This window comes from Anguilla rostrata, chromosome 8 (genome assembly GCF_018555375.3).
Source record: "Anguilla rostrata isolate EN2019 chromosome 8, ASM1855537v3, whole genome shotgun sequence".
Classification (NCBI taxonomy): Eukaryota; Metazoa; Chordata; class Actinopteri; order Anguilliformes; family Anguillidae; genus Anguilla; species Anguilla rostrata.
Window position 1 is genome coordinate 29,423,615 of NC_057940.1, and position 23,048 is coordinate 29,446,662.

General features: G+C 42.4%; 4 protein-coding genes across 5 annotated transcripts; 2 read left to right on the plus strand and 2 right to left on the minus strand.

The window, feature by feature from the left end:
* Positions 1 to 1,357: 1,357 nt before the first annotated feature.
* On the minus strand, positions 1,358 to 4,104 carry LOC135261371 (gap junction beta-4 protein-like). Its single transcript, XM_064347616.1, has one exon. It carries the CDS (start codon positions 3,576 to 3,578, stop codon positions 2,778 to 2,780), a length of 801 nt encoding a protein of 266 aa, XP_064203686.1. The 5' UTR covers positions 3,579 to 4,104; the 3' UTR covers positions 1,358 to 2,777.
* Positions 4,105 to 4,233: 129 nt separating this feature from the next.
* On the plus strand, positions 4,234 to 12,989 carry zgc:91944 (uncharacterized protein LOC436941 homolog). Of its 2 annotated transcripts, XM_064347611.1 has the most exons (12): positions 4,234 to 4,365; positions 4,449 to 4,568; positions 5,198 to 5,278; positions 7,830 to 8,229; positions 8,767 to 8,852; positions 9,254 to 9,364; positions 9,668 to 9,793; positions 9,992 to 10,145; positions 10,600 to 10,682; positions 10,968 to 11,063; positions 11,246 to 11,340; positions 11,444 to 12,989. In XM_064347611.1, the coding sequence occupies exons 3-12, from the start codon at positions 5,200 to 5,202 to the stop codon at positions 11,582 to 11,584; spliced, it is 1,371 nt and encodes a 456-aa protein (XP_064203681.1). In that variant the 5' UTR covers positions 4,234 to 4,365; positions 4,449 to 4,568; positions 5,198 to 5,199; the 3' UTR covers positions 11,585 to 12,989. The 2 variants fall into 2 exon arrangements, with proteins under 2 accessions (XP_064203681.1, XP_064203682.1); XM_064347612.1 differs by having other exon boundaries at positions 4,314 to 4,568; positions 11,249 to 11,340.
* Positions 12,990 to 13,449: 460 nt separating this feature from the next.
* On the minus strand, positions 13,450 to 18,579 carry ppie (peptidylprolyl isomerase E (cyclophilin E)). The gene is made up of 10 exons (XM_064347614.1): positions 18,455 to 18,579; positions 17,985 to 18,083; positions 17,703 to 17,746; positions 17,185 to 17,211; positions 16,888 to 16,969; positions 15,843 to 15,946; positions 15,138 to 15,261; positions 14,760 to 14,945; positions 14,203 to 14,345; positions 13,450 to 13,813 (listed from the first exon to the last, which is right to left on the minus strand). The coding sequence occupies exons 1-10, from the start codon at positions 18,567 to 18,569 to the stop codon at positions 13,745 to 13,747; spliced, it is 993 nt and encodes a 330-aa protein (XP_064203684.1). The 5' UTR covers positions 18,570 to 18,579; the 3' UTR covers positions 13,450 to 13,744.
* A 678-nt stretch (positions 18,580 to 19,257) lies between these two features.
* Positions 19,258 to 22,528, plus strand: LOC135261369 (plasma kallikrein-like). Its single transcript, XM_064347613.1, has 9 exons — positions 19,258 to 19,398; positions 19,539 to 19,695; positions 20,021 to 20,136; positions 20,588 to 20,747; positions 20,897 to 21,018; positions 21,293 to 21,425; positions 21,577 to 21,683; positions 21,801 to 21,963; positions 22,216 to 22,528. The coding sequence occupies exons 1-9, from the start codon at positions 19,269 to 19,271 to the stop codon at positions 22,349 to 22,351; spliced, it is 1,224 nt and encodes a 407-aa protein (XP_064203683.1). The 5' UTR covers positions 19,258 to 19,268; the 3' UTR covers positions 22,352 to 22,528.
* Positions 22,529 to 23,048: the final 520 nt, after the last annotated feature.

Consider the following 23,048-nt stretch of genomic DNA (forward strand, 5'->3'; position numbering starts at 1 on the left):
GGAGACTCAAACCCTTGGTACAGTTATGCTGGAGAACAATGTTCTGAGGTTGGGCTTTGTGGCTCCTATGACTTGTCTGCGTATCTTATGGGCACTGCCTCAATGGTTCATGGAACCTCCAGGTTTTATCGCACATTTGTAAACACACAAGTGTTTACATTTGAGGAAACTCACCCATCGTGACCTGAACTCCACCCAACCCTACCCTTGGTGGCCCACCTCGAGATTATGATATCGCTGTGGTCCTCTAGATTCTATAGAAGTCTGTATCAGTGCAAGTACTCACCAGTGACATCAATGTGCATGTGACTCCTGCACGCTTACTTGATTAGGGATAAGGCATACATTATACTGAACAGATTGAATCTCTGAGCTCTAAAACAGTGGTATTCACACTTGCCCCTGGAGAGCCACATGGGTGCTGGTATTTGTTGTTTTTCAGCATGTAACAGACTGATTAAAGCAGTTGATTACAGTTAACTCACTTCATGTACTTTCCTGGGTCTGAATTGTCTGCTGATTTTAAGGTGAAAATGAAAACCAACAACCCTGGTGGCTCTCCAGGGGAGATGATAAAATGATTGAATGTTTTCATTGGAAAATAATTTAACAAGAGGCAGCACATCAAATTATAAAAAATGTGAAGCTTCTACAAATTCATACCGAGTCACACCACCCAGGAGAATGCAGTAATTTGATTTATCACAGTAACCAGGCAATAAATATTTCTTTCTTCAGTCTTCCACAGACAGCTATTTAATGTAATTGAATGAAGTATGTGCATCTGTTTTGTGACGGCACAAATGTCTTTAGACATTCACCAAACTTATTTTTTATTTAGTCCTGCAATAAGTTCTGGTCAGCCATAACTGACACAGCCAGTTATAACCTTTACGATTGTGCGGTCATATTTGCATTGTGATTTCTGGATGAAATTGTCAGTTCTATTCTCTGTCTCAAAAAGAAAATGCAGACAGGGAACTGCTGGAAAATGTTGTCAGTGCACATTGGGATTTACAAATCAAAAGTTCTCAAAGTTTTCAGAAAAGAGACTCCCAACACTGCTAGGGGTTGGGCTTATGGGCCTCAGAAGATAGTCAAGAGGAAGATAAACTATAAGTAGCTTAATTACTTTCATGCCTTTGTGTGCTTTTATGCAATTAAAACATTTGTATTGCAGCTATGAGAGCCAGAATAGTCCCAGAGTCCCTCCAGTAGTACTTATTGTTTAGCAATGAAATCCTGCTTCTTTCCTTTGTGATGCCAATATTTTTCTACACATTGGGATAAAGGAAATGAGTTATTTAAATGCATCATCCCTGAATTCCACATATAAAGACAACAAAGCACACAATAGTAAATAAAAAATCATATGTTTATTTGGTGCACAGTGAAGAACTTCTTGGATGAAAGGAGGTTATAATTTGGGGAGTGTAGTGAATAATCATATTAACTAGTACAATTTATGTACATATTAAAGTCAAATAATTTATCTAATTTAATAACCATTTTTCCCCACAGAGATTTAGAAATACTGTAAGGGCCAAAAGTTTGAGGACACTACCAGGAACTGATTACTTTCATTATTATGATACTTCGCAATACTTTTTAATACTTTTTATTCAAGAATATATAAATTTAAAACAATGTAAAGTGTGTCGGTATTTATTGGTAAAAAATAGTTAGTACTTGGTGTGTCCATCTTTCGCCTTGTTTACCATTTCCACTTTGCTTGGTATTGATTCCACCAGCTTATGCAACACCTCGTCTTCCATTTCATTCCAGAACTTTCTCAGCAGTTCCCGTAGAGAATCTCTTAATGTAACTTGATGTTTGGCCTTTTCCCTCTTCAATTGCTCCCACAGATGTTTGATTGGGTTCAGGTCGAGTGGGAATGCCATCGTAATAAGCTTCCCTTGCTCTCAATAATGTATTCTTGAATGAGAAATGCAGTTTGAGTATCATAATTGAATTACCCCTTGATAAATAATGAAAACAATCAGTCCTTAATAGTGTCCACTGTATTTAATCTTTTAATTGAAATGATCAGAAATGTTTTTTAAAACATTTTAAGACAAATTATTCTTACAACAGATATGAGGATAACAAATAAATCAAATATAAGTTTATTTTTTGGTTGTGCATTTCAGACATGTGACAAGCCATGTAAAAGGGAATGCCATTCCTCTCCTTTATATGTGTTTTTCTTTGATATTTTATTTGATGCTAAAGGCCATTTTCCAGGGTGCTATACTTAAGGATATATTATTCAACAGCATTTTACATTTAGATTTTAAAAATAAACATATCAACAACAATGAGGAACACTAGATAAGGAAGAAATGTAACATTCCCTACATTTCAAAGTCTTTCAAAAATGAAGTCAAGAGGACTGAATTGCACACAGAACTTGTAAGAAAACGTCCTTTTGAAGAAAAAATCTTTTAAAGTTCTGTTACAGGGTTTCAATGTGAGGTTTTGGCATGATGATTACAAATCTTCCATTTCAGTTTATTTATAACTTTTTACTTTTTGTCATATTTGCACACACTCTCAGGAAACATAGAAATTTATCAACCACTCGGGATAAAATTAGCTACACCTACTGTAACTGTTCTTCTTCCAGCAATTTTTCAGTAAAATACAACATATTAACTGCTGCTTCAATTGCTTTGCAATGCATGGGGTTGGGCATTAGGAACAAAAGTAGCCACCACATCTTTAGTCTTTTTGAACCTTGTTTCCTCTGACAACCTCCAAAGACTAGTGTCTCCTGCTCAGGAGACCGCCACGCTGTACGCGGGAACGCTGGTGTCTTTATTACCATTATCAAGCTGCTTCAGAGGGTGGACCTCCAAGAAGGAAGTCTTATTCTTATCCAGCACTGAAGAGGCCGCAGACGGCTGAACGGAGCGCCGCCTGGGCCTGCAGCTCTCCCTGCAGCGCTTGCCGGCCAGGTAAAGGAGCTCGCTGAGAGTGAGGAGGATGCATATCAGGCTGATGACCACCATGAAAGTGGCAAAGATGCGCTTCTCCGTTGGCCGGGTGATGAAGCAGTCCACCTCGTTGGGGCAGGGCTCCTCTTTGCACTTGACTAGCAGGGGGAAAAAATTAGCCTCATAGATGTAGTAGACCAGGTAGACAAAGACCATGTCCACTCCCATCTTGAAGAGCAGGCTCAGGAAGTACGTCCACCACAGACCTCCGCGCTTCTTCCCCACGTCGGCGTAGAGGCGAGGGCACCCGTCGCCGTACTTCAGGCAGTGTTTGCGCTCTCGCTCCTTGCGGTAGGCCACGTGCAACACCACCAGCAGCGAGGGGCAGGTGACGAAGATGAGCTGCAGGGCCCACAGTCGCGCGAGGGACACGGGGAAGAAATGGTCATAGCAGACGTTGTGGCAACCCGGCTGGGCCGTGTTGCAGGAGAATTCCTTCTGTTCATCGCCCCACACCTTCTCCGCAGCCACCACCAAAATCAACACCCTGAAGACAAAGACCACTGAGAGCCAGATGCGGCCGAACGCTGTGGAGTACTTGTTCACCCCACTGAGGAGGCCCTGGAGGAAAAGCCAGTTCATCTTGAGGCCAGCCTGTCCAACTCCGGCGACTAAACCAAGCCTATTAAACCAAGTGTTCAGACCTACTTGATTGACTGAGACACAGTTGGTAGGGAGTGCCGAATAAAGCTCTCAAAGTTTTTCTGCAGCACTTGAGTGATAGCACAGCTAAACAATGTTTACTTTAACTATGCATGGGATAGGTAAACAGAAGCATGTGACACCCTTCTGAAAGGGAGAGGTCTTATCACACCTAGAATGTGTGCAATAATGATGGAGTGATTCATGAAATTCAGACAGGCAGTAAACATATTCAGTCACAGTGGAACAGCGCCATTTTCTCTTACCGTAGGTTGCAAAGTTTTACTCCAGGTTATTTTATTTTAGTGAATGAATTTCACGAAAAGCCCACCATTGAAATATTTTTTGTTTTTTTGCGATGCAGATAATAGAGAACCCCATTACTCATTTGCACATGACAATCCTTAATGTAGAAAATAGTTTATTATTGATATTCCATCTTTCCAAGAATAACGACCTGTTGTATGCATTTGCTGCATAGCCAGATTGTATAGCTATAACTACAGCCTAGATAAATTATTATTACTATTTCAGTAAGAACTGATGATAAAAAAGCAACATTCACAAGCTAGCTAGTCCAGTAAAAACTTTTCTCCGCTTTTAACTTTTTGATTTTCCCTCCCGGCGTAGTAAGTACTTCCTGCATCAACTCGGGACGGGAGAGGGTGAGGGGTCAGAGACAGAAACGAAGTCCCGGAGACAGGATTCTTTTCGCAGCAGCATCCCGGTACAATGTGACCCTGTTATCACCTTCATTAGTTTGAATGACTGCTGTCCGATCGCCACATAACTTAAATCGTTGATATCCAGCTGCGGCTTCGCGAGGTGAAACATTGCACAGGCAAGTGGGCCAAAATTCCCGGGGAGGACTCCCGACTGCCTCGCCTGCCGAACAATCCATCACTCCGGCTGCCGCTACGGCATAGGGAGGTAAGACAAATCCCTTGCTAGGTTTTTCCCATAGAGACAGTGAAGCTAGGTTGCTACTCATCAGCCGCAAACATTGTACCGAGTTGCAATTCGCTTGCTGTGGTTCCTCTTTGCTTGCTTGCTACTTACATAATTAACCTACACGATTGCTAATTTGTGTATTGTCACATTGTGTAGCTGGCAAGTAAGTGCTACAGTAGCGAGCTAGCTAACTAGCAAGTTTAGCTAGACAGCGAACTCGTATGTCACGGCTGCACCATATACAAAGGTGGAAAACAGAGACTCCAGCTAGCTGAGTACTTTGTGGAAAGAAAACTCCTTAGTCTCAAAGGGACCAAGTGGTAGTTGGACTTTACTAGGTAGCTGTGTTGCTAGCTAATAATAAAAGTGCGAGTGCATAATGAGTTTGAAAGCAGCTGAATCGGCTAACTAGCTATCATACAATAGAACACGACTTTAGAGACTAACTAGGTTGCTGTATCTAGCAGTATATTTACATAAACATAACTTATTAAGAAAGGGACCTATAAGCCTTGTTTGATGTTTCTTGTCATATTTGATATTTTCAATGTAGTGTAGTTAGGCTATCTTGGCTATGGTCCTATCCTCGTAACTGTGGTTTCCACCAGCCATGCGACAGTGGTGCCTTCCGGCTGTGGCTCCACGCACAGAACCGCTCCTGACTGGCCGACTGTCACCTCAATTGTCAGGTAACGAAGTGCTGTCATCAGTTTCGAGGTTCATTGCTATAACTGTTGCGGGACACTTTGCCTGTGTGGAACTGTTAAGTATCACTGATAATACAATTGATGGTGATTATTATTATTATTATTATTATTACTGACATTTATTTTATCATGAATATAGCCTATATGTTTAATTATAGATGTTATGGCTGTAAACATTATTTCAAATGATCCCTCTATTTTTGTATTATTATTATTATTATTATTATTATTATTATTATTATTATTATTAATTGCCTGGGTGTTTTGTCCATCCAGGGATTTTAACCTGTGACCACCAGAGGACCGTAACTGCTGTTTTCACCAGTATATGTAAAATTGCATCAAGCAGTCCTAGACACGTAACTGTGATATTTTATATTCTAGCTCATTCTCCCATAATTGCAAAGCTGCAGTCCTGTGGCAGTTTGCCCAGTGGTCCACCCTTGCTGCAGGTTTGCCAAAACACAAGCATAAGAGATTCTTGTGAAAATGTGGATATTTTAAAGTGTGGTTCAATAAAGATGGTCTCTCTTCGCTTGCTTGACAGTGAAGATGCAAGTGGCAAATATTCTTCCAGGCCTTAATCTCGATTTGGTAGGCTTTCAGTTCAGTGTCTTCACTTGCATTTTCATTTAAGGTAAACAAAAAATAAAAGGTACTATTTATTGATTGGCTGGTTGATTGATTTATTGATCGATTGATTAATTGCCTTTTATGGTCCTTTGCAAGGGTGCGTTTGAACTGTTTTTATTTATTTATAGAACAGACTTATGCCAAATTTCTGGATCTGTCTGCCACTTGTGAATGAATACAGTTGTTGTATATGCATTTATTTTTCTGGCATCCCGGTATGTTTTGTTTGGTTGTGCTTCCCAGTCGTTTGCTGGACATGGATCCTTGTGGATTAAAATATTGTCCTGTAAAAGTAATACGTTTGGGAGCACAAGAATAGTTGGTCTCTCTTCAGGTTGAATTCATCTTTTAGTCCTGGCCCTAACAGATTGATATGCATGTTAGCATGTGAGCATTGGTCCTGGCTTCAACAGGTGATTGGTTTATTGAAGCAATATAAGTTTAAAAAAGCACCTGGTGCCTGCTATATGAGACCAATATATTGGTATGACCTTATACCACAATTAAAAGCTGATACATTATTAATATCAACATATTTACAGGGCCACCTCTGATCACTGTTCACCTCACCATATTGGTAAATTCTCAAACTGATATAGTGGGGACCAAAAGTATGAGGACGCTGCCAATAACTGGTTGTTTTCATTATTTACTGAGGAGTAATTAAATTATGACACTCCAATTACTTATTGACAGTATTGAGAATAAGGAGATCTTATCAGGATGACATTCCCACCTCAGTCACTGGATCTGAACCGATTCGAACATCTATGGGAGCAGTTGAAGAGGGAAAAGGCTAAATGTCAAATAACATCTATGGGTGTGTTGAGAAAGTGCTGTGATGAAATGGAAGACGAGGTGTTGCATAAGCTGGTGGAATTAATGCCAAGCAGAGTGAAGGTGGTAATCAAGGCGAAAGGCAGACTCACCAAGTTCTAACAATTTTTGATGTTCAATAAATACCCACACACCTTTTTTAGACTTATTTAGTATATTTAGTATTACTTAAAAATAATGTGTTCTTGAATAAGAAGTATAAACGTAGTATGATAATTGTAGTAGCCCTTGATGAATAATGAAAACAATCAATGCTTGGCAGTGTCCTTAGACTTTTGGTCCCCACTGCATTTTAGTATTTTATTATTTTTTTTAAAAGCAAGTGTGAGAATTTAAATTTTTTCATAGGTGTGCCCATATTCTTCCTAGCAACACAATGAAGTGAGGGTTGTAAACATAATTAATGCAAAAAATGATATATTATGGTGTGTAAAATCCTTAATGAATCATCTTGTGAAGCATTTGCATAGTCCTGACTTCTGGGTCCCTTGTTATTTAGTAAACAGCTAATTATGTGTATCAGCTGGCACAGTGTATGCAAGCAGGATAAAATGTAAACATACTTATTAGGGGGTCAAACGATAAATCACTCGGCTTAGTGAAAACATTTTCCAACTATTTTAGCATCAGTCTGTAGTAAATGATGATGATAGCCTAAACCAGAATTACCATAACCAGAACAAATGTCTGGCTGGCAAGCTAACAGGAATAGCACACAAACATTGGTTATTAGCATGCTTTGTGGCTGCTACATAGCCTGCCTGGCAAGCTACAAAGGTACTAAGCTAGCTTCAGTACACCCTTCACCAGCTGTATAAGTGTACAGCAAGCTAGTGAGCTACAGTAGACATGTAGCTAGCAAGCTATTACTGAAGTCTCTGTTATTGCTAGCCACCTAAGCTATAGTGTAAACCGAGAGTTCAGCGTGAGTGACAGTGACGGGAGAGTAATCTACTGTAGAAAATTGGCACAACCAATTTCTAAGTAGGGGAGTGCTCTGCTGTGTTATTTTTGTTTTGGCTGCCAGTACTCCAGCGGGCTTTGTTTGTGGCCTCTTGTTCAGATGCCAGGATGGAATGCTGCGAGGTAGAGCCTCGGTACACCATCGAGCAGATTGACCTGCTGCAGCGCCTGCGTCTGTCGGGGCTGACCAAGCCCCAGATCGTCCATGCCCTGGAGTCCCTGGAGAGGCTGGACTCAGACCACCGGTCGCCCTACTGCGACACCCACGCCACGCCCGCCAACGCTCCTGCCGCTGCAGCGGCTGCCCCGTCTTCCTCCTCCTCCTCCCTGACTTCCACTACCACGCAGACCCCCAACATAGACACCTCCCCGTCACCAAGCAACAGCTACGAGGCTTCCCCCCCACCCCAGTACCCCACCAGTGGGGGTCAGAGGTCGTTTAGCTACGACATACCTGAGGAGGACTGGGACGTGGAAGAGAAAGTGGAGGAGTATATGAGGTAAGCTGTAAAAGTTTGATTCCATGGCATTATGCATGTTAGATTACTGGGTGGGACTTTTCTTATGCTATTTTTTGCCTCTGACATTATCTGAAGAGGTATGGTTAGCCCAGAACCCTGAATCATTCTGTTTAGATTTCTTGAGTTCTGTAACCCAGTTCAACATGCACTAGCGATGAGAAAGATTCCGTTTAGGGAAGAGTAGAATTTATAAGCATATACTGTAGCGTTTTCATTCAGCCATTACATTTTGGTTTGTGTATATTCAGGGTTTTCCCTGTTCACTTGGAAGATTGTGTGCACATTTTTAAAGTTAAGTTACCTTCCTGGATAGAGGCATGGTGCTCATAAAGTGCAGAAATGGGTCAGCTGAGCAGGGACTATATGGAGAAAAAGCAGACAGGGATTTGGTGAGGAACGGGAAATTTAGGAAAGGCATCTAAATGGAATATGCACATACAGCACATTACATTTAGCATGACTTTTTCTCGATCCACATATCCCTGCGGCTCTTGCTTTGCGCTGCCCTGGTCCTAGGAGGGACAGTAACTTGGTGAAGGAGGAGATCAAGGCTTTCCTCAACAACCGGAGGATCTCGCAGGCCATCGTGGGCCAGGTGACAGGTACCTTGACCAGTTTAAACACCAACAGAGTTCAATTCAACACCACGGCCAAGCTGACCTTTAGCTAACTTCATTTGTTCAAAACTCAAGTCAGATTTTATTTAGGACAAGGATGTGGGAAAGAAACCCAATGTACAAAGTTCATTAAAAAATAAATAAATAGTAATTTGTCTCAAGAAATATTTTTATATAGCTGTTTGTCTATTTTGCCAGCAGAATTTATAATGATGTGATTTTTAGTGACAACTGGGCCCTTCACGTAACTACGTCAGGATTAATGACTTTTCATGATTGAATGCACCACATTTCTAATTTAAAATGTGCACTGATCTACTTTGACTTACTGGCGGATGGCTGTTCACGCCTCTCGGTGTTCACCTCAACCATGTGGCTCTTGCCAGGGATCAGCCAGAGCTACATCTCCCAATGGCTGCTGCAGCAGGGCCTGGAGATGAGCGACCCCAAACGGAGAGCCTTCTACCGCTGGTACCTGCTGGAGCGCAACAACCCAGGTGAGCACCGCGGTCTTCCCTGCCTCCCTCGCAGGTGAGCTCTCCCGGAGCGCCCTCAGCCTGTGGGTTCGTCCCACGTTGCGCGTACGAATGGCAAAGAAATCTGCGTTTGTTGGTCTGCATTTCAGCACGGTTTGTGGTAATGAATTTGCCCTTATATGCTGTATGAGTGTAAGCGTCTTCTGGCCGATCAGCTTGTTGAGAAAGTGCTGCTTCTCCTGTCACGTGAGTCTGGTCGCAGGGAAAAAACGACGCCGTGGTCACTGACTAGGATTTTGTGATCGCCCACCAAAAAAAATCAAGGGTTCCGATGGAACGAAAGCCAGCAAACGCAGGTCCCCAGGACGAGGACAGAAACCCCCTGGAACAGACAGAGAGAGCTGCTGATGCAGCTGCTCCCCTGGTACTCTGCCCATCAAACACAGCCAGGTAACGGCACAGGAAACGCACGCGCTCTGAAATGGGGTAAATGCCATAGCATTGCAAATGCAAAAAACAAAAAAAAAAGAATGGATGCAAATTTTTTAATTGCACACAGAACTTTACAGTGGCAGTCACTTTCTGCCCGAGATGCCTCTGAATAACTAATATGGTACTTGTGCTTTGAACTTTTACTGCCCCCTACAGGTGCCAGCATGTCTGTGCGTTCCCTTGTGAAAGAGGAGCCGGATTGGAGGTCCAGTGGCAGCCCTGCAGCGAACGGGGTGGGGGGCGGACCTCTGCGGCTGCGCAGGGGGAGCCGGTTCACCTGGAGGAAGGAGTGCCAGTCCATCATGGAGAGGTGAGCCAATCAAACGCTTTGCATTAATGAAGTCACTGTGGTCACGCCACAAATGAAATGTCCATTAGTGTTTTGAAATGCTTTGCTTTCATTGCACACCACTCATATAAAGTAACAGGCTACTCCTTCGTGTTGAATAAGCACTGCGTCCTAACAAATAAAGGAAAACTTAAGTAAGAGTAGTTCTATTGCAGAAGATATTGAGCAGCGTGTAGGTCTCCAGTAACTGTATCGCCAAGATAAATTTCTGCTGTGAAAGCTGAATTGCAAAAGCTAAATTAGGTAATGGGTCCTTTGAGAAGCATTGTGAATCAGACGGTAATTATCTTCCCCTGTGCTGTTCATGTCAGTGCTGCTCTTATCACTACACAGTTGCTCCTGGTAGGCTTCAGGTTAAGTGATATGGCTCTTTGAGTGTTATATTTCATCTGACCAGCTGACTTCTGTGTCTCAGTTTCTTCGTTGAGAACCAGTACCCAGATGAAGCAAGGAGAGAGGAAATCGCCAATGCCTGTAACTCTGTGATCCAGAAACCTGGTCAGTTACTTGACTTCTGGCCCCGTGGGTCATTACATTACAGGCATTTGGGTCAGCTCAGTGGGCCTATTCAGCTTGTAGTCGCAAATATGATTTCCCTTTGTCCGGCAGCTCATCTCTGAACACGTTTGTGTCAAATGGTCTGATTTCCCTTTGCGCACGTGTGTTTCATGGCTGTAATACCTTTGAGGCTGAATGTGTGCCTGCTAAGTAAATGGACAATTTAAAATAAGGGATGAAATCCAATTGTGGCACCCAACTGCCTGTCGTTCCTCCATTTCCCAGGATGCAAGCTGTCCGAGTTTGAGAGAGTTACGGCCCTCAAAGTGTACAACTGGTTTGCCAATCGCAGGAAGGAGATGAAGAGGCGGGCCAACATCGGTGAGATGCGTCTGATGGAACAGCATGAATGGATGTTGGGGCTTTATGCTTTTGTCTCTGCACCCTCTGTTGGACTGGACTCTGTGTCTTTATCCTGAGTGATTTACAAGTTGCGTTGCATTCAGCACTTAGAACGTAAGTTTTACTATAGGAAAGTGACAGCACATTTCCCTTCATCATAGAAGCTGCCATTCTTGAAAGCCATGGAATTGAAGTGCCAAGCCCCAGCTGCCACTCAAATGGAGAGGAAGTAGAGGTTTCTGAGTTCTGTGAGCAGGTGAGTCATTTCATTTCCATGCAGCATTACCCTACCGCAATCCAAGCAAGGCATTCTTCTTTCCACTCTTTGTCTTCTGGTAATTTTCCTTCCTCTTTCACAGGAAGAAGTGTCCTCCAGGAAGGACACTGAGGAAGACGCTGGCTCACTGGCCCTTGAGGTAGCGGGCCTGCCCAGCCCTGGCGACCAGCTTGTGACTCAAAAAGCAGAAGAATCTAAAAGGGAGGCAGCTGACGAGGAGTGAATCCCGGGCAAGAACTTCAGGAAAGGACATGGATAAAGCTGGTGAATCAAAGCTCCTGAACTGAGGGCTTCAGAGGGTGAGGTCAAGGCCAGGGGTGGTACGAGGTATTCCTCTGGTGCCCCTCCCTCCCTGCCCCCTAGTGGTAGGGAGGCCACAGTATGTATCTCCAGTAATTACGCTAATATTAATGGCAATATTAATCTCTTTATAGTGCATTCCAAGATGAGTCTTATTAAAGACCATCTGAAAGGGAGAGGGAAGCAGGCTGTTAGAAGTGGGTGTGTCGTAGAGGGAAGGCCACTCCCTACTGCTAAAGCATTTATTTCTACCTTTTTCCGCTGCTTTCATTTTAACGGCTTGGTGAATTTCAGCGTTAAGACAAAAAAATGGCCGCAGCCCATGTGACTAACTCAGCTGTAACTTGAGAATGGGTCCTGCAGGACAGGGAGATGTGTGTGAGGTACACCTTCAGGGTCAGTGTGCTATGATGTGCTGTGTGAGTTCCCGGGGGGGGTAGGGGGTTAGGGGGGTTGGGGGGGAAGGGGGGGTGTTGACAATAGATGGGGACACTAACATGTTCTCAGGTTTTCCGAGACTGTAAACAAAAAAACAAAAACATGTATGTAAGTATACCACGTGGAATTTTTGGATCAAAATTATTACCCATAAGTCCATTGTCACTTAAGTGCTTAATATGTCAAATTCACTGCTGTAGCTAATTTAGAGGACATTTTAATAGGCCAATTATATTGTGAAAACCTTAATCTCTGTGAGAAGACCATTGTGTCAGCAGGCAAAGCTAGTCGGCCGCAAGAGGTATTTTTAGAGCTTTTCCACTGTGACGAGAAAGCAATAGTAACGGACAATTATATTCCTAGTGCCGCTTTCAGTAAAGTTTAACCCTTCTGATACAGCCACAAGGTAAGAACAGAGAGAGAACACAAACACACTACGGCCATTGCTCATAATATGCTGTGATGATGTTTCTAGTTCTAAGGCCATTTTGATAAGCTAAAGCTTTATGACTGCAAAGCTGCACTTCTGCAAGACACATGGCTGACTTTACGCATTATGCATCGAGCTGCTTCCCAGTTAAGTGGTCCACCTTTGGAAATATAACCACTTTATCTCAAGGTCCTTACACAGCCAAAGTCAAACCAGGATACATTTACGCAGACATAAGGTGTCAAGAGAACCGATTAAAGGCATAACCTGTTAATAACACGGATTAATCAAATCAATGAGTGTAGAAATGAACACGGGGCAGCTTAAAGCTGTGTATTAAAGTGCAATACTGGCCCTGTTCATCTCTGCACTAGCTCCAGTGCTGTATATCGATGTGGGCAAGACCCCTTTCTGTCTGCTTTTATCTGAAAACTAATAAAACCAATATAGGTGACTGTAATCATGTGTTCTTTTTTCTTTTCTATACGAGACATTCTGGAATGATACCCGAGACCGTATTTTCCACTTCCACCCTGTGAACCAGTAGTGCTGTGTTCCTGGTACAGACTGTGCTACAGCGCACACAGGCCACACTGACCACGTGACGACCCAACACCCTCGTTTCTCACTGGTGCTCCATTTTCTGTCTGCTGCACGTAGCTTATGAAGTTACAAAACACTGCTCATAATAAACAAACAAGGAAAACTAAACATGCAGCTAATTACAACATGGAAAATGTTGCCATTGCAACATTTGTAAATCACACGGCTCGGAGGGGTTATTCAGGAATTCAGTTCAAGGCAAGAGCACAAGAACACCCACATGGAAGGACTTGCAAAGTTTGGCTCATTTTGTCTTTTGGCACTGCTTTTGAGATTGGAAATAGAAAACAGGTTTCTAAAAGCAAACACTGAAGCAGTTTCTGACTGTAAAAAAACATTTATTCACATAGTATTTACATCTCTGCCTGGGCCTCACACAAACAGGATATTTTGAGGTCACACCAGTGTTATTGTGGGGACAATCTGGCACATGTCTGGAAACCTAAAGCAGTTGTGGGAGGAATCCAGATTCAGGTGGGTTTGCTGGTGTGGAAAGAACCAACCTTCTAAATCTGACCTGGCCCTGGTCAGCTGTAGTCACTCAGGATGGGTCCCTCTCCCAGAACGGCAGACAGAACTTGCAGGGCGTGTCTGCCTTCCTGTATGTGCCTGTTACACGTACTCCCCGCAGTCTGAGATGATCACCTTCTGCTTGGGCTTGCCATCTTTTGACCCCTGGGCCTGAAAAAGACGCCGGGAACATGGTCACATCACTGCCACTATGGGGTTTTGGGAACTCACTTTATCAAGCCAGGCTGCAATCTTGACTACATGTACAGGATCCCTTGTGGTTTAATCCCCTGTCTGTACCTCTTTATCTTTTATTTTTAAATGGTACATTCCTTTTACTGGAGATAATCTTTTTTGCAAGGAGTCTTGGCCAAAAAGGCAACATCAAACAGCAGTTTTGACAATACGGTAATATTCAATAACAGTACACAGTATATAACACCAACTTTATTATGTTGTCCCCCTCTGGTTCCTCACTCCCCCAATCTTCTCTTTCCCCTGACTCTTTCCACCATCTTTTCCCACATCTCTCTCCCTTTTCCCACACCCTCAGTCCTCACCTCCATGGCATGCACCACCTCCATGCCCTCGATCACCTCCCCAAACACCACATGCTTGCCGTCCAGCCAGTCTGTCTTGTCGCAGGTGATGAAGAACTGCGAGCCGTTGGTGTTAGGGCCTGAGTTGGCCATAGAGAGCTGCCCTGCAGAAACAATAGGGGGTAGGATCACCTCAAATAAGCGTCTCTGTACCGGGCAGATTTAAAATGGTGGACAGTGTTCACTGTCCTATAGAGCGGCACATTTAACAGGTCTCACCTATAGCCTCAAAATGTAACCGTTACAGACACAAATAAATACCAGACATAACATGGAAGTTGCACAGTCCTGGGCTATAGCTACAAATGACTTCTTCCAAGCTCAGTAATGAAATCCTTCCATCAGTTGACAGCTGTCAAATGTATATTTATGCATACAACATTTGAACCTAACTATGGTCTCACCATGAGAACAATTCTGAAACACAGCAATTGAAGCAACCCGTTAAAATACAGAGCTGTGAACTTTGCACTATGCCATTTCAGGATGTGTAGGTAAGATAACGTAGTTTCCCAGACCTGTGCCGGTATGTTTGAGGACGAAGTTCTCATCGTCAAACTTGCGTCCATATATGGATTTGCCCCCTGTGCCGTTGTGGTTGGTGAAATCTCCTCCCTGGCACATGAACTGAGGGATGACGCGGTGGAAACTGCTGCCCTTGAACCCAAACCCCTTCTCATGGGTGCACAGGCAACGGAAATTCTCTGTCAAGGGACAGCAAAGCATTGTGGGTAAGGCTCAATACCAGTGACAGACTATTGCTAGGGAGTCGCATTTGCAGTGACTAACGAAGCAATACACATTACAAGGTTAGCTCACCAAATGGACAATGTAACAAAACCTTTCAAAAGTGACTGGGATTCTAGAATGGAAACCCATGTGTGCAGCTGGTGTACCTGCAGTCATGGGAACGATGTCAGCTCGGAGTAGGAAACGTAGTCGTCCTGCTGGCTTGTTGCCGATCTTGATGTCCATGTAGACTTGAGGATTGGACCTGCCTTTCTTGGCTGGTGGCTCGCCCTTAAAGAATCATCACATCAATAATACTGACTACAGCCAGCAAAAATCCCAACTAAATACAGGCAAAATCCTTCTGTATTTGGGGACAAGGCTTATTTAATATGGCAAGGGCAAAACTTCAGTTTTAATATTTGGGGGGAAGGTTGAAATGCATAGACCACGAGAACTGCAACCTCCTAGGGGGGTCCGGGCCCACGCCCCTGCAGAATAAATTTTTGAAAGAACAACTGTGAAATGATCATTTCTGGTGAATTCTAAGGAGAAAATACTGTAACCACCCTACCCCCCGATAAATTACACACTTGAATGGGGATAGCTCAGCTGCAAGTTTTGAACCTTACCACACAGCAAAACATACTATTAGCCAGCTAACCTGAAGACGAATGGTCTGCAGCTAAGAGAACTAATCAGACTCTTATTGCTTTTCTAGCGGTGATGTCACATTCCGTAGTGGACCTTTAGACAAGTCTCTGAATTCCACTACACCTCCACAATCATGGACCCGTTTCCCAGGATACTAAAACAGAGCGATCATGCACCGTTTCAAAAGGCACTCTTTAAGCAGCGACGTGACAGCATACCTCCTGTGCTTCCGTACCGGCTGCCTCTCCTGCAGGCTCCGCCCCCTCGGCTTCCTCTGAGGTCTTCCCTGAAAACTTCTTCAGCCAATCATCATCGGACCACACTGCGAACAGACCAATCGGGAGGGAGTGCTTTATCAGCGAGACAGAGAACTGTGGTGTGCTTAGGGTTAGAGTTCTCAATGGGGTGAAACATTCAAGCCTGGCCCAACCCAGCCCGAGTGAGTTGAAGCCCAAGCTCGGACCGGCCTAAAATCACATGTATTTTACTAAGTCCGAGCCCAACCCGAAAAAAAAAAGAAGCAAGTTGGAGATTGCCGTGACTGCACGCACACACATAGTGCAACGAGGAGAGAGAGGAGAGCAGGAACACCGCAAGGTTGACTAAAACACACACCCATGCTCAAAAACTCTCGAGGATGCCCTTAGTAAAACAAAAAACTTTATATATAAAACCATCCACATGGCTTATCATTAATTATATCGTCATGTGTCTGTTTTGTGCTAATTTAAAACTGATTGCTTTTGCTTTGAGCAGTCTCAGCCGCAGTAAGCCAATTTCCGAAAGCAAGCAATAGGATTTTACATCCAATGTTTCTAAAGTTTGTCGTGAAGGTAATAAAATTTTTAAGATGCCTTTTTCATTGTTGTTAAGCTTGCTTATTCTTGTTAATCTTTGTATTCATATGGTTAGTATAGGCCTATCATTATTCATCACACAGCATACATTACTTTAAATACAATCATTTTATTAAAAATAATTGTAACTAACAACCAGGTAACCTTCAAATTTCTGAGATGACAACCAATTTAAATACCTTCCCCCCATCTGACTTTTCCTTTCCCTCCCGAGACTGCAGAACATAATCACCCATTGCTAACTAGTTTTTATTTCTGATTCCGCATCCATCTGGTCACACCTTTTTCTGACTTTTGCCAAGGTGTCAAGCCTTAAAGTAACTGTGTGCTGGCCGGCAGCAAATTCTTAAAAATTGTACTCATGCAACGCACACGACAGACAGAAGTAATGGATAAAACTTATCACCTGGTCTCGAGGAGCCTTCTTTGATCCTCATGGGCTTGGCAATGTTCACCCTGATAGTTCTGCCAAACAGCTCTGACTCATTCTAATGGGAAGACACAAGGCTCAGCTACAACACAAGCTCAAGGCTACACATTATAACATTTGTATACATTTCCACTTTGGTCTCCTATCATCTGACAGCATCTATAACTAGTATTGATCCAGCTGCATCATACAATACCTGTGAAATCCAAAAGCATGTTTTTTATGTAGCATGCTGCATACATACAGAAAATATATTATGAGTGTTTAACTCACCATATTATCAATAGCGGCAGCAGCATCCTGTTCAAAAGGAGTGGAAAGAAATACTGTAAGTCAAAGAAGCAATGATGCCCTAGTGACAATGCTTAATGATGTCCTCGTAAAATGTGTGCACCGATTAAATGATGCCATGCAAATGAAATAACTGAATACATCAGGGCTGAGCAAGAAGGGCCATGTCTGTTTCTGGTTATCATACCAACTTCTGCTATTAATTATTTAATCAGCCCAATCATGTGTGATCTGACATGTGGGCCAAGTACATTGACAAAACTCACCAATCACAGTTAAGATTTGGTGTGCCTATATGAAGCATTGTACAGCGTCTGCCATAGGTTTATTGAGCTAATTAACTGAGTCAGGGTAATCAAACACTGGAAAAAGCTGCATACACACCAGCCCTGCAGGAATGTATATACCCATCTCTGAACCATACAGTTTTGATTCGAGCAATGCAAGGAACCTCTGACTTATTACACCTGGCTTTTCAGAGCAAACAACTCCAAGCTCACCTCTGCAAGTTCAAATTCGATGAAGGCAAAACCTCTATGTTTTTCTGAAAGTGAAAAGCAAAAAAGAAATACATCTATGTTTTGTAGGGATCATGTAATGAACAAATTGCGAGCATTCGTCTGTTTTACATGAGTACGACTACCAAACAAAAAGATGGCAAGATAGTCTGTATTCAATACTTGAGCCTCGAGTTAATCAAAACAAGCACATGCCTACAACATATTGATGATAGCACGTTATTAATATGAACTCTGGACACCAACTGCGTACGGATGACTCACCAGTTTCATAGTCGAGCGGTATTTGAATGTCAGTTATGTCTCCAAAGGGAATGAATGCTGCATGAAGAACCTTTTCGTCAACTTCTTCCGCAAGCCCACCTACACAGAACAGGAACGCAAAGCGATAGCTAGTTACGTCAAGATTACTACAGAAAAAATAATTCTGACTTTACTACCACGCTCATCTAGCAAAAATATCAGCTAACGGAAAAGCTTATTACAGAATCCTTGTGAACGCATAATACAGTTTCCGCACTGTATCTAGTCCTAGCTACATAGCAACGACACTAGCTAGCTTGCTAACTTCACCCAAAATACTTTAGTTTAGCTGGCTAGCTAAAAAACATAATAACTAACTAGCTAGGTAGATGCAGTTCTTCGAACTTATACCGAAGTATCCTTTGTGCTTGTTTGTACTTTTAATAAGTTCTATAAACTGGTTTTAAGAGAGAAACCAAAATTTAACTCACCAATGTAAAGCACACGCTTGGCGGCTGCCATCTTGCTTGTACCCTTTAGCCTTTGACCTCGCTTACTACTAGTGAACGTGACCACGCCATCTCTGGCCATCCGGTGAACGTGCATGTGAAAATTCGAGTTAGAGAAATGCAACGTTTTATTTTACAGTACATCCTCTCTAGTCCTGATCCTAACTCCATGAGCCTGATCATTTAATGACTTTTTCTAGTCATATTTGTCTAAATGCAAAATCTATAACGTTATGAATAATAGAGCTCCGATATCAAGCAGGTGCATATATTCTGTACAATAACTGGGTGTTGTAACACAGTATATTTTAGGTTAGTGTGTGTGTGCCCTGTTCTGACTTTTCTTTACATTCAGTCTTGTACGGGTGGTTAAATTTGCTGGTGCTTTATAACTCCAACAAAAATCCCCATTCATTTTCATTCAGGTTCTTTTTAAAAAATACTTTCTGACCTAGATTTTATATTCTTGACTATCCAGTCTATAAATTGGTTAACTGGCAAAGCACTTCTAAAAATGCAGTAATTTCAACTGTTATTACAACAAAATTGTGATGTTGTAACCAATGAACCCACTAGTCCACCCAATCTGTGATCGGTTTGTTTAAACAGATCAGTTGGTTGTGCAGATTAAAATAGCCACTCAGATGGTATAATCAAATAAAACCCTGGAAAATGAGTTTTATACAATTTACTTGTATAACTTCCGCTACACTAACAAGGTAAATGACAATGATTAATCAGAGATTAGCCTGCAAACTTTGAATACACTTGCACTTTGGACGACCAGGGTATCACAATGTTCACAAATATTATCACTGACTGTCCCTGTCTGTTTAGCTCGGCAGGTTACTCTTTGTCGCTCAAAATGAGAGTGAGCTTAGTTCTGCTGTGTCTGGTTCTTCTCTGGGGAGACTCTCTCAGTGAAGGTAGAAGACATTGTTTCAAAAGATTGTTGAATTAGAAGAAGGAGGAGGGAAAGTACTGACAGCAAACTAATGTTTTTTAGAGATTCAGAAGCATTGCTGTTAAGTTTAAGGTTCTTGAATGGTTTGTGGCTTTTCCACAGAGTGTGTGCGTGAGCTCCAGGTGGATGTGGACTTCCCAGGCAGTGACGTCCAGCAGATCCTCTCTCCAGATGCGCACCACTGCCAACTGGCCTGCACTCAGCACCACCACTGTCTCTTTTTCACATTTGTTCGACCTGAATGGACCAGGGACAAGCGGTACTGCCCTTTGTTTTATTTACCATGATGTAAATGACCAGGAAACCTCACTGAGATGGCTGCAAAAATGGCTCTGCATTGGAGTTATTGATATAAACTGGCTGATATTGAAAAATGATGGCTGTTTTGGTTACCAAACCCTCGGAGCAACTTTGAGGTGTTCAGTTTTCTTAAGGCCTCTGTAACCAAGTAAAAAAAACAGGATGGGAGGACGAGTGATAATCCTGCTTTAAGAAAGGATAAAGATGAATGTGTTTACTCTCTCTTTGGATATACTATACACGTGTATATGACTGCATGCAGCTGTGTGCCTCTTGTCTCTCAGACAGTTCTACTGCTACCTGAAGCACACAGACTCTGGGAAACCTGCAAAAATTACTTCACTGAGTGGCGTCACTTCTGGCTACTCAATGAAAACATGCAAAGACAGAAGCCCCCAATGTAAGACTGTGAGATGACTCAAGCTATTGACATTTTATTATTGGAATGATAGGTTGTATTATTGGGGAATGCCCTTTCCGTCCTTGTGCTGGGATACTGAAATTGTGTATAGATACTTAGCATTTACCATAAATTGGGTTATAATAATTATAATCAATCAGCATACCCAGAGATACATAACCATTTACTGTACTGCAGTATATAATGTAGCTGTAGGTATTTTGTGGGTGGTGTTGGACATCTCTGTCTTCAGGGAATGGGAGGGGGTAATAGGAATGAAATGGGAGTGAAAATTCATGATGTGCCATCAATTATAATCCAGTGATCTGAACAAACATAGGGATAGGACCTGGCAGAGAGCAATATTTTTTGGGCTGTTTGAATCAGTGATTGACAGTATGCAATAGTGACTGTGTCACTGTCAAAAACTAATAGCCTTGCATGTTTGCAGCTTGTCTGTCGACGGTCTATAAGAATGTGGACTTCACTGGGGCAGATTACACATCCCTGTTTACAGCGGACTATGAGGACTGTCAGAGCACTTGCACTAAGGACCCAGACTGCCAGTTCTTCTCCTTTCTTAACCAAGACTTTCCAACATCAAAATACAGGTGAGAACCTGCAGCAAATAAGCTCTGGGAACAGATCTTTAGAATATGGCCTTTGTAGTGCATTATTCTCACAGTAACTGTCAAATCTTCAGAAAAGAGTGTTTTTGATGCAGCAAACAACCTCATACGTGTTATGGGTCTCTCCTCAGAAACAAGTGCTTCCTGAAACACAGAAGGGTTTTCCCCAGTCCTCCAAGAGTCAACAGCTTGAATGGAGTGGCGAGTGGCTTCTCACACAAAATTTGCACTGCCGGCAGCACTGATGGAAAAAGTTTGTACACACAAAAACTGTCATCTTATCTAAAAAAAAACAACAACTTATTAACCATCAAAAACTGTTATTTTGTTAAACAAATTCACAGTATTACTGAAACACAATGATGTCAAAATACTCTTTTATACCACAAGGGTTTAATGTTTTTAAAAGGTATAAATCCAAAAGTTTTTCCTTGTTCTTATTTCTTTAATGATTTTGCTACTTTCTTGGCACCAGCGTTTATCTGTGGATGTAGGTATGGTATGCTTTGATACTGGTTTTGATACAGATTGCCAGTACAAGATTCAGACCGATGTGGATTTTCCTGGGAATGACTTTGAGCAGGTTCCATCTCCCTCGCCTGAATACTGCCACTTTTTATGCACCATCCACCCCCGCTGCACCTTCTATTCATATGCAAGGTATATTATACATTTTTTATGCAAGAAATTCATGAAATTCATTATTTTTCTGTCATCTGACATATTGTACTTCTTGTATATTTCACCCCAAATTTCATTTTCACAATGTTCAACCAAGCAAAACAATAAAGCACACGCGCTGTCTTTCCAGGAAAGAGATGCTTTGCAACTTAAAGCACAACAAAGATGAACGGCCCTATGCTTCTAAGGATGGGGTGATGTCAGGAACCCCAACACGCTTCTGCGAGGACGCAAATGGTGATGCGAATACTGGGGAAATTCTCTGGTTTCACTCAGTGTACCCCCCAAATATCTTTGAAGACCCCTGGAGTTCTGTAGTGCAAGTGTGGAGCTGATGATTGTTCCCGCCTACAGGTGACTGTGGGAGGACTTCATATGAAAACATAGACTTCCTTGGGTTTGACAGACGCTTCGTCCTACTGGACGATCCACAGACCTGCCAGGAAACCTGCACAGCTGATCCTGAGTGCCAGTTCTACAGCTACGTCTATGAGTCATATCATGTGCCTACTCAAAGGTCTCACTTCTGCTTTCCCATACAATGCACACACATGCATGCTCACACAGACATAGCACATATACAGCACAATGCTTATACACAGGGCTATGATCTGCTCATTGAGGCATGTTTTCACTCTGACTTGCACACACAAACAATCAGTGTATTACCTACTGCACTGAAAAAGCACTTGTCATCTCTTGATAGTGGACCAATGGGATCTGGAGGGTTCTTTACTGTTGTCCTTCCAATATATGTGTGACCCTATAGGAGGAGATGTTACCTGAAGCAGGTGATCACGGTCCCCCTTCCTCCGAAGGTGGTTGCCATGCAGGGCGTGGTTTCTGGGTTCCACCAGAGGGGCTGCCAGCAGAGTGGAGGAGTGGAGAAGACAGGTGTGCATTAATGCTTTTACCGAGGGACAGTGCGATTACACTGCTGGTGCTGCTTACAGTGTGGCACAGGCCGTCATTACTATGGCAAAATCCTTTTAAAGCATGCATCTGATTTCCATGACTTTCCAGTCATAAACAAATGTACAAAATAAGTGCAATTAATAAACCCAAATTGTTGACCTTTGCAATCTTTCATTCATTTTTATGTACTTTATTTTTCATTTGCAAAGATTTAGCTCAGAGGAAGATTAAAGTTTTACTAAATATTGAACTGCAGATAGATAGCAGTTTAAATGACCTTGTGATTACTATTGATTTTCTCTGCATTTGCAAAATCCAACAAAGATAATTCCACTGAGTTCCCCCAGAAGCCAATACTTATTTACCTGACAAATGCAATTTAACTCTTTTCTTACTGAAATAATAGTATGTACACATTCAATTTACTTGCCCTTTCAACCATTTTATGTTCAAAATAGTGAGAAATGTGGAAGGTATGGAATATTTTACATTTTGTGAGGAATACATCACAATATATATTTTCTGCTCAAAAGATGCAAACATTATTGTAATGGGTGGAAAAATGTTTCTAAACTGCAGGCAAATCTTCTCTTTAGACACACCATACATGCTTATGGCTGTAGTCTTAACAAGCTTTATATTAACCAGTCATTGCAGTCTGCATCATGGGTGAAGAGCATGAGATCT